Source organism: Nicotiana attenuata, chromosome 7 (genome assembly GCF_001879085.1).
Source record: "Nicotiana attenuata strain UT chromosome 7, NIATTr2, whole genome shotgun sequence".
In the NCBI taxonomy this organism is placed as follows: Eukaryota; Viridiplantae; Streptophyta; class Magnoliopsida; order Solanales; family Solanaceae; genus Nicotiana; species Nicotiana attenuata.
The window spans coordinates 52861126-52872551 of record NC_031995.1 but is presented as its reverse complement, the minus strand read 5'-3'; the positions used below and the strand labels follow the sequence as shown (position 1 = coordinate 52872551).

The window sequence follows — 11426 nt, the reverse complement described above, 5'->3', positions numbered from 1 at the left end:
TTAGAAAATGAATAACCAATGGGTCTAACTTTTACATTTGTAAAGCCCTCAAGCTAGGGAGACTAAGAATTCTCCCAAAAGTGATCATATGCAAGTAGTCATGGATAATACTTGTTAACCCCTTTTTTATCCGTATTAAAATGGGTAGGATCGAATAATTTATCCATTTTTTCATTACTCGTTTTCGACCCGAACCATATCTAATCTGACCCACACGTTATTTGCCACTCCTAGCTCCAGCCTTGCGGATCAAGAGTGTTAAACAGAAAGCCATCATGGCCGTTGGGTAATTCATGGCGTCGTTAATGGATAGCTTTAGTCATTAGGATAGAAAGGCAGTGAATATATTGTTACTGCACTTGATAAAACTTTATTAGTATGTGCTTTCTTTCGAAAATCGAAATGGTAAAAGTTGTTGATAATAAAATAGAATTCAAAAGGCAAGGAAATGACAACCACATAATATACAGGTATGGAGATTTCTGTAGTTTTCTCTCTGTTCCTTTCTGGGTCATATATATATATATATATATATAGCACTAGCACCCTACAGTAAATTAGTATCCTCCTTCAATGGCTTCCCTAATTTCTCTACCCAAACTCTCTTTCTTTCTTTTACTCATCATAACTTTAGCATTTTTCTCTTCTCCTTCAGCTGCCCAAACTAAATGTAATATCAAATCCGTTTACCAATTCGGCGACTCACTTGCCGATGCCGGTAATGTCATCCGTACACCTGGTGCTAACATCATATTCCGTGCCAACAGAGCTCCTTACGGCCAGACATTTTTTAAGAGACCTACTGGCCGCTTCTCCGACGGCCGTATCATTATCGACTACATTTCCTCTGCTCTTAAACTCTCTTTCCTTAATGCTTACTTGGACAGTAGTAATACTTTTAGTCAAGGCGTCAATTTCGCCGTCGCCGGTGCCACAACGTTGAATTCCTCTTTCTGGGCTGCCCGGAATGTCAGGTTACCCGCCTGGAATACGCCGCTTGCGGCTCAACTAGGTTGGTTCAAATCACACCTGCAGTCTACCTGTGGTTCCAATTGTGCACAAACTCTCAGTAACTCTTTAGTAGTAATGGGGGAATGGGGTGGCAATGACTACTATAATAATTTTTTCCAAAGAAAACAATTACCTGAGGTACGGACTTACGTTCCTTTTGTTGTTGCGGGCATTATGAGAGGCATTAAAGATGTGATTCAGCTTGGGGCAACTCGTATTTTGGTACCAGGATTTTTTCCGTTGGGTTGTCTTCCTCTATACCTTACAACTTTTCCTGATACTAATGCCAATGCTTATGACCAATTAGGTTGCTTGAGAAATTATAATGATTTTGCTTCATACCATCACAGATACCTAAACAGAGGTTTGGATAATTTACGACGCGAATTTCCTAGTGTTAAAATCGTTTATGGGGATTATAATGGGGCGTTTTTGACTCTTCTTCAAAGTGCTTCTTCCTTTGGATTTAATCAAAACACATTGCTAACTGCTTGCTGTGGAACTGGTGGAAGATACAATTTTAATTTCAGTAATGTGTGTGGATCAGCTAGTGTAACAGCTTGTTCTAACCCGGCTCAATACGTGCACTGGGATGGCATTCATTTGACAGATGAAGCTCATCGTCGTATTACAGACATTATCGTCAAGGACATGCTTTCAAGATTAGGGTGTACTGTTTAGTTTATGACTTAATTTCAAGATTCTCTTAGGGGTGCTTTTTCTTGTTTGGTAATAAAGAGTTTCAACATTCTTCTTCATGAAGAGGTGAAATAGAGTATAAGTTAAAGAATGATTGTTGTTGTTTGCAAATAAATAGTTAGAGCCAATGTTCTTATTACGAACTTCTGTTCTTGGAGGGTGAAGCTGGGTGGTTTAAACATCAGGGTGTCCTTTCTGAGGAATGAATGATTCAATATCAAACACTACTTGCAGCTGTTGTTTCTTTCTTTTCTTTTTATAACCAAAAGATCAGCCCTACTGGTTGTAGGTTAGGCACAACCCTAAACCCTCCCCCCACCCACCCACTCTCTCTATATATATTAGTACTCCCCCGTTTCAAATTAAATGAGATAGTTTCACTCGGCACGGAGTTTAAGGAAAAAAAGAAAAAAAACTTTTGAAATTTGTGGTCTTAAAAGCTTAAGGGGTAAAGGTTTGTGGGACCATGACTTTTGTGTGGTTATAAAATCTTTTCATTAAGGGTAAAATGGGTAAAATGAGGAGTTTAAAGTTAAATTATTTCCAAATTTAGAAATGTGTCATTTATTGTGGAACAGACTAAGAAGGAAAGTACATCATTTAATATGAAACGGAGGGAGTATATAATATCAGGAAGTAGTAGTTGGAGGAGGACATCAACCTTAACCTCTAGTTGGAGGAGGACATCAACCTTAACCTCCGTAATAATGCTGATTAGTGTGAGTCATTCTTATATAGGCTTGCATAAAACTATCAATTAATATTTGAGTGGCCCCTCCATTACAAGCTTTGAAAAATGTAGCACAGAGCTCAGCTAATAAAATCATTGACAGTGGAATAGACCTTCCTTGGCCTAAATCTGAAATTTGAGATGCATCATTGATCTTGCTTCATTGTATAGCTCTAACTTGACTAGGCAGTGATAGAGCTTCATTGAAGTCGGATTGTTTTTTTTTTATCTCTTTCACCCAAGTTTGTCAGCCTTCTAATTTGCAAAGTGGTGCTTTTAATCTGCTATGGAGCTCTTACTCTCTTATTGATTGTATTAGTAATAATCAACATAGACTCAAAGACTCCACAATTACATCGAGCTTTCCTTTGTCAATATATAAAATCAGGCTACTTGCAGTTGCTAAATGAAGAGATTATAACACGATGGCAGAGTGGAATATATCGTAGTGTGACATTTAAGTTTGATTTGATTTCATAACTTGTTAGATTCGATAGCTCTTAGGGACAATAACTAGGATGTTGAAGACTATGGATCCTGGTACTTTTGTGAAACTTCACTTACTTGGTTGGAACCATTAGTCAATGAACTAGCTAGCTCTGAATAATGTGAAAAGTTTAGATGTTGATCCATAATAACGAGAGCGCAAAAATAAGTATTCTACCAGGTGTTGGCTGCATCTTACATTTTATCTAACTTTAATTATTCATTTACCAATATTTTAATCTCAAGATCGAAAGCATACTTTAACGCAATTTTTTCACTTTTTTTTATTATTGGGGAAGCGGAACTTTAATGTAACATAAAAAAACACCATCCACTACTCTGCAAACACAAAAGCTCAAAACTATTGAGGGCCCTCAGCTTTAGATTTTAGGGGTCTATCACTTGCATGTGATAGTTGAAATACTCACAAGGTACCAAACGAGAGTTTTTATATGAAGAAATCAGGAAACAGATGCACAGAGTATGGTAAGAATAGCGCAAAATCAGGAAAAATATCTGATGCGAGGGATTCTTAATCATTTGAACGAATAGAACGGAAATGACAATTTTGAGGAAACACGTTTTCTTTTATTCAATAAGTTTATACTAATAATCATGGCTCGAAATTTTCCACGCAGCTACAATGTTGCAAGAAAAGATTGCAAGTCTGCAGGTCATGACGGAACAATATGGTAACGCCTTGTACGATAGCAAAACAGCAAGATAAATCAAGATAAATGCCAAAGGATCAAATTGCATCCTCGCTACTTGAGCTGGTCAAATAGCTTCACCGCAACCTGCATGCAAAAAAAGTTTTTGAGGAAAAATCTACTAAATAAAGTAACAGAAAGGACAGACTAGAGGAGAAAGCAAGCAAAGGGTAACTGCGGGCGTTTGAACCTTTCGCATTCCAATTGCCAACCTGCTCCACCTCCTCCCAACCCCCAAAACCACCGCACCTCAAAAAAGAAAGGAACAAATACTATGAAGTTGAGAACAAGGAGCTTACACATTTGTCAATACACTGCCAATAATCAAAATACTGTCCAGTGCAATGCTTGTGCCCAGATTCATCACCTTCTATCCTTTTAGCACAAGCCTGTAGGATGCCAATTTTCAAATTAGAACGAACTAAGAAAACCCTAGTTTCTATAACTAATGAAGCTAGCTTGCACAATGATTCAGCCAACTGAAAACAGCTAATCTTTGGAGACTCAACATTCCAAGTTCCATGCTCTAACTACTTTAAATGCAAAATTCTAAGTAAACATTAACTGTTCAAATTTGCCCACCTGGCAACATCATACAAACAGGACAGATTCAAAAAGTTAGCATCATATAGCAACAGATCTAACTCTTCAGAATTTAAACGTGTTGCTGCAGATAAAAAAGTATGATCTCATGGATTCAGTATCTCTTTTTTTTTTTGTCGGGTGCTCTCTAAATTCCGCGTCTAGCTTCTCTTAGCCCAAGGTCATATACCCTGCAGTCCTGCTCACCTTCCCCGCCACCATTACTCCTCCCCTTAGTTGGGTGTGGGTATACGATACAGGAGCGAATCCAAAGATCCAGTACTTCATGATCTAAATTTTAAGATTCGGGGATATGGATAAGAGTGCCGGAATTTGGCTATATCTAAAAATAGAGCTATAAAAAATATGCCTATATTATGAGACATTATGCGAAAAACTTACATGTGGCTTGTAAAAGCGGTAACTTAATCTTCTATTCTTAACTTATAGGTAGCCACCTAGAGATCACAGTAGCTTAGCTTTTGTCTTAAGAAATCAAAATGCCAAATCTTATCTCTAATTTCTCCGTAGTTTGTGGTCAAAGTACCCAAAGTTGATTGACCAGATCCGGTTCGTACCCCACACCCATACTAGTGTCTACGTCGTATCGACACGGGTACAGCTGCACCACAAATGAAGAGTCCACACAATTTAGCCCCCCCCCCCCCCCCAAAAAAATTCCAAAACAATGGGGGAAACCGTAAAAATGTTTCAAGCCCTTGGGGTGTTTCTCCGTACCTAGGACAGGACTTGTTTCTACTTTTTCCTTCGGTAACTACTTCCTCCTTTCCAAAACCTTCTCTTTGCCCATTGCAAGGTAACGGTCAGCTGAGTAAACAGTTTTGCTGCCAGTCTTTCAACGAGACTAGGAATAGGGGAACATAAAAGTCATAGTAAGATAGCAGTCGGTCTTCATTTGAAAGCTTTAACTATAAGCTTAATCTAGAAAGAGGTTCAAGCACAGGACAATGGCATGAAATAAGGGAGGTAGAAAGGCACTGTAGCCTTTCAAGCAGGCCAGGAACATAGGAGCTAGAAGACAGATGATTAGCTGTTGGTCTTCATTTGAAAGCCTTACCTGTAAGCTTGGTCTAGAAGATCCAGTCTAGCTATAGATTGAAGAAGAAGGAAGTTCATGAGGCCCTAAAGGAATAACAAATCAAGTCTTGATTATTGTTAATCACTAGTTCAAATTTACTTAATACAGCCAGCACAAAGAGGCCCTAAGGAATAACAAATATCTCCAAAAATTAAATAAGCACAAACGAGGCCACTGAAAGACAAATTCTTTTTTCATTGTAATGGGAATCACCTGATATTCCCTAAGTTGCCTTACACACTTCGGCTTGCAAGTCTCTTCTAGTGTCTTCTTTTGGTCAACGACTTCCTCGTCCGACCTGAACAAACAAAAGTATTAGCAACATACTTCCTAAGGCATAAAAAGAGCTGCTGGAGCTCATAAAAGAAAAAAAAATACGTCAGGTATATCAAAAAAACATCGAGTGAGTGATGCATAGTTTTTAAAAAAATAACAGACATACAGATACAACTTCAGAATTGGCATTGAGGAATTGTGAACTAACTAAAATTCACACTTTAGCTCATTAGACAAGAACACAATAATTCAACAAACAAACTGAAAATATGGAATAGCTCCAAAGCCCGGATCCGTCCACTTTTATCTCCTTCCTAGAACCACCATTGAACACCACCATTGCAGAACCTTCAACACCATCCATCACTAGACACAAGCATGGAAAAGAACACGTCACACAAACTGAACACCATCATCTCCTTTGTTTGATTGTGGAAAGAAAATTGTCCTTTTTCTATTTATTTTTTTGTCATTAGTTTGGCATTTCTTTGTATTCTCTACTGAAATATTTAAGTAGGTTCTCTTTTCTGGTTATAGTTGAACTTTTACCTATTAGGCAATCTTTTCTTGGATTTCTAAAACTGGTGTTGGGGTTCTATTTTTTCCGAGAGTTAGTGGATCCTTTGCAAATTATTTGTCTGAGCTAACTAGCTGAGAAAGGGGCTGAATGAACTTTAGAATGAAGGTTGTTGCTTGGCAGTGAAAGCTGTTTACTGTTTACTGGTGGTGGTGGAAGTGGTGGTGAACGATAAGAGCAGTGTTGTAAATAGCGCTCGCTACGTTGCTAATAGCGAGTAGCGACGCGAAGCGAGGCTCAGACGCTTTTTTGGTTGTGTTGCGATGCGTTTTGAAAAGGCACCGACGAGGCGAAGTAGCGCCGGCGAGGCAACGAGGCGAGGTAGCGACAGAGGCGTCGCTTTTTAAAAAAAAAAAAAGAAAAAAGAAGACTTAAATAAAATTTAGGGTTTTCTTCGACTTACAGGTACGTCTTTCTTCTTTATTTTCTCTTTCTTTTTCCGGCAGTAAGCCTCTGTTTTTCCGGCAGTAAGCCTCCCTTCTTTCTTCTTTCTTTTCTCTTTCTTTTTTCCGGCAGTAAGCCACTGTTTTTCTTGCGTCTTTTCTGGCAGTAAACCTCTCTTCTTTCTTCTTTCTTTTCTTTTTCTTTTTCAGGTAGTAAGTCTTCTTTATTCTTCTTCTTCTTCTTTCCGGCAACAACTGATTTCCAGTAGAAATATTCTTTCTTCCTTTTCTTTCACCTCTGTTTTCACTTCTGCTCTTCTTTCTTCTTCTGTTTTCGCTTCTGATTTTTTTTCAAGTTTAGTAAACAATTACTTGCATATTAACTTCTCTCTATAATGACAATTACAATTAACTGTTGTTTTCTCTCTTTAACTACAATTAATTTCTCTCTATAAACAATTTATTAAAATATTTGATTTCTATCTATTGAGTTTTTGAATTGATATATTTATTAATATGCTGTTGTTATTGAGTTTTTAGTTATTTATATATGCAAATTTAATATTTTATTTTTTGTATTAATTGGCGCTTCACATCGAAAAGGCGAGCGCTACGCTTCTCGCTTCTCGCTTCTCGCCTCAGTGAAGCGGGCCCTCATCGCTTTTTGTCGCCTCACGCTATTCAAAACAGTGGATAAGAGAAAAGAATGAAAGAGAAAAAAGAAAAGAAAAAGAAAGAAAAGGAAAATAAAAAATTAAGACAAATATATTTTAATGAAAGATATGGAAGAAAATCTGATTTTGGCTGAAAGGGGCTTCCCACATGCTTTTGGGAAGTGCAAAATAATGCCTATGCCAAGTGGGGCCGAGTAAGGTTCAAATGAGTTCAGAGGAGTGCTAGGAACACCACCCCCCATAGTTTAAACTTGTAACCGTAAAAAGAGGACTATTTTGGAGGTATTTATATATTATATATATATCTACCTAATAAGAGCCCGTTTGGATTAGCTGATTTGAAGTAGCTGACAAGCATTAGGTGCTGAAAAGCACTTTTAAGTGCTGAAACTGATTTAATAGATAAGCAGTTATGTGTTTGGATACAAGTGCTGAAATTGATAATAAGCTGCTGCAATATTTGATAAAAAAGTGCTGATAAGCTCTTTTTCTGTTAAAATGACTTAAATAACCTTAGCACTGTTTACACCTATAAGGGCGTAATTTCTTCAATATTTTAGATTCCAAATCGATTCAAATACAAAATATTCTATTTTTTATTTTATTTTAAATATAAATGTGCTTAGATAAGATAACTTCTATGATAAATATAATTTAGTTTAGGATAAGCATATAATCATAAGTTATAATAATTAATAAATTGACAAAAGTTTCTCAGTAAAAAATAAACCTAAATAGGAGAAAATATTTGAAGACAAACAAACATTGTCTTCATCACCACAACACTTAGAAAGCAATACACCAAAAATTTAATATGTCCTCATTTATTACATACAGTTCAAAGATTAATACACAATCACATAGATACAAATATGCAAAGGAATAGAGAATTTGCTTATCTTAAATAGTCAATGAGAATAGCAGACTTGAAGAGATGGGGGGATTGGGGGGGGGGGGGGGGGGGGGGGGGAGGTTAAAAAATTGATAATAAGCTGCTGCAATATTTGATAAAAAAGTGCTGATAGCTTTTTTCTGTTAAAAGAATTAAATAACCTTAGAACTGTTTACACCTATAAGGGCGTAATTTCTTCAAAATTTTAGATTCCAGATCGATTCAAATACAAAATATTCTATTTTTCATTTTATTTTAAATACAAATGTGCTTAGATAAGATAACTTCTATGATAAATATAATTTAGTTTATGATAAGCATATAATCATAAGTTATAATAATTAATAAATTGACAAAAGTTTCTCAGTAAAAAATAAACCTAAATAGGACAAAATATTTGAAGAGAAACAAACATTGTCTTCATCACCACAACACTTAGAAAGCAATACACCAAAAATTTAATATGTCCTCATTTATTACATACAGTTCAAAGATTAATACACAATCACATAGATACAAATATGCAAAGGAATAGAGATTTGCTTATCTTAAATAGTCAATGAGAAATAGCAGACTTGAAGAGGGGGATTGGGGGGGGGGGGGGGAGGTTAAAACAATACTTAAGGCAGTGAGTATCGATGTAAGAGTTCTGTTCCAAAAAAAAAATATTTTAAGGATAAAATAGTAAAAATCTTGGTCAAACTTAAAGTGCTTATAAGCTAAAAATTCATAAGCTGGGGTGACCAGCTTATGGCTTTTGGCTTATTTTTGACTTATAAGCACTTTTAACTTTACCAAACGCGTAGATAAGCCGAAAAGTGCTTATAAGCTAGTTTGACCAGCTTATAAGCTTAGCCAAACACCCTCTAAATACTATGAACAACTTCAGCAGGTTTTGTGTGGAAGATGAACGCCATTGTGTCCCATTAGTCCACAAGGTGCGAAACTTAGGTAGACCGCCAATACACTAGTCATACAACATCTTGCTAATGGTGTGGCTTCTAAATACTTTTGTGAAGGCTTAATAACAAAAGCATCAGCTTATCATGTTCTTCCCTAGCTACGATGAATGAGCCACCCGCTCCAAATGAAAAAAAAGAACCAACATGCATATAAGGAATTCTGAGGTAAAAGGTAAAGGGTTATAAAACGCATATAAGGAAGTCTTAGGAAAAAGGTAAAGGGTTATAAAATGCAAAACCTGTGCATCATAATATGCTCATAAAAATGAACATATGATTTCCTTTTTGTTTTTTATATTTTATTTTGTACTGCTGGTGTTCGAACCACCTCGTGTGCACCACGACTATTCCACCAAGTACCTGTTACTGTTACCTTCTACTTGAACAAGTACCGAGAAATTCTATCTACAAGGGCTTGGGCAAATGAAAAATCACCTAATATTTTTTTGTCTCTACCGGGTAACTCTGGCTACCAAGACTGCAGATGGAAAATCACCTAATTTTTTTGTCCCCGCTGGGTTACAAATTTGAACTCGAAGATCTCATGATTTTCAATCACTTCACTAACCACTAGGTCACACTCTTGGGTGTCAAGAAATTTACACTTTATACCAATAAAATTAAAAAGGGATGTTTTTTATACTCTCTCATTGAGCCGAGACTCCCAAAATATTTACTCTCTCCGTACAATTTTATATAGAACTACAACTAGTATGAGAATCAACTAGTTTTTCTTTGATTACGATATTTACCTGCATATTTCAAATACTTATCGAATGGTTTGAACCTCACAAGTCAACCCCACCATTCTTTTCAAATCACACAAACAAATTCACATAATACTTAAAAATAGGAGCTATATTCCTAACTTTTTCTTTCTAGCATCTTATTGCTTATCCTTCTAATTGCTAATGCATCCACCACTACTTAGGAAGTGCCTATTGAATGTTAAATATATGGGATATGGGCAACCCATAACTCAACAACAGTAATAGTACGCAAGAGATACAATCAACATTCTCCATGTGCCATCACACAAATAACACCAATTAACTATAATACGGCTTTCCCTTCGTAGCTAATCAGTCAGCTACGAATATGACATATGACATAGCACACGAAGTGAAGAAGGCAATTCTTCTGGGCGCCTTTGACTTCCATTATGACTTGCAAAATGTTTTGATCCACTCCACTAATCAATTTAGATGCCTAGAGTACCGAAATAAGATATGTTTCTTCGCGTAGTAGGTACGGGAGGGAGGGGGAGCGATAAAGCCCAGTGGAATTTTTCTCTCCTAAAAGAGGCATTAGGCAAGGAGATCCCCTATCTTCCTTTCTCTTCATTCTGGCTAGGGGTGTTCATGGTTCGGTTTGGATCGGTTTTTCCCTTAGAAGAAACCAAACCAAGTAAGTCGGTTTTTCAAATATTAGAACCAAACCAAACCAATTAACTTTTTCTTGATTCGGTTTATGTCGGTTTTTTCGGTTATTTGTCTGTTTTTTTTCTTAAATATAAGATATACACTACCAAACACATATTCCTGCGACCACATTTTCAATGTAACACTATCAAATCAATTGCCATTTGATAAATTTAATATTTACCAAGATATATTGATGATAATTGAATCAAATAGTGATGAATAATTTAAGGACTCAATTAAAAATATGTTATTTTTAACACGAAATGGATTCTTACACTAAACAAAAGAAACTACCAATCAAACTAGAATGTAAAGGTAAAGAACTATATTAAAAGTGCAAACTATTAACATTTATCATAATTTTTTTAAAACTTTGTATAACAATATACATATATATAGGTGTAATAATAAATTTGAAATAGCTACTACTATGGTCGGTTTGGTTCGATTTTTTTTCTAATTAAAATCAAAACCAAACCAAATTTGATCGATTTTTAAAATTCAAAACCAAAACCAAACCAAACCAAAAAGCATCGGTTTTTTTGGTCGGTTTGGTTTGGTTCGATTTTTTTGATTTTTATGAACACCCCTAATTCTGGCTATGGAGGGACTCGGTAAAATGATGGAGAAGGCCAAGTAATTGCAATGGTTAAAAGGTGTTGAAGTGGGCAACAACTCAGGATCATCAATCTTTGTATCCCACCTCTCATTTGCCGATGACACCCTTATTTATTTTCTGTGGTGCAAAAAAAACTAAGTGCAATATCTCAATCTCATCCTGATGCTTTTTGAATCTATTTCAGGCTTCAACATAAACATGTCCAAGAGTATCATTTATCCCGTTAATGTAGTCCTTGGAGGAGCTGGCTGACTATTAGTTGTTTTGCACTACGACGTACGGTACTTTCCCTTTACCTTACG

At 36.2% G+C, this 11426-nt stretch overlaps 2 protein-coding genes across 3 annotated transcripts in view; one reads left to right on the top strand and one right to left on the bottom strand.

The window, feature by feature from the left end:
- Window positions 490-1948, top strand: LOC109229103 (GDSL esterase/lipase At1g28590-like). Its single transcript, XM_019394421.1, has one exon. The coding sequence runs from the start codon at window positions 574-576 to the stop codon at window positions 1690-1692; it is 1119 nt and encodes a 372-aa protein (XP_019249966.1). The 5' UTR covers window positions 490-573; the 3' UTR covers window positions 1693-1948.
- Window positions 3359-11426, bottom strand: part of LOC109229102 (cytochrome b-c1 complex subunit 6-like) — a 10975-nt gene continuing 2907 nt past the window's right edge. For both annotated transcript variants that reach the window (XM_019394420.1, XM_019394419.1), the window contains exons 3-5: window positions 5531-5615; window positions 3936-4025; window positions 3359-3723 (exon numbers count right to left, since the gene is read on the bottom strand). In XM_019394420.1, coding sequence (XP_019249965.1) covers window positions 3691-3723; window positions 3936-4025; window positions 5531-5615 — 208 coding nt within the window. In that variant the 3' untranslated portion in view covers window positions 3359-3690. The remainder of the gene's footprint in view (window positions 3724-3935; window positions 4026-5530; window positions 5616-11426) is intronic.

What these genes read in the sequence shown, in the direction of transcription:
- LOC109229103 (XM_019394421.1), top strand. Translation starts at nt 574, where the DNA reads ATGGCTTCCCTAATTTCTCTACCCAAACTCTCTTTCTTTCTTTTACTC.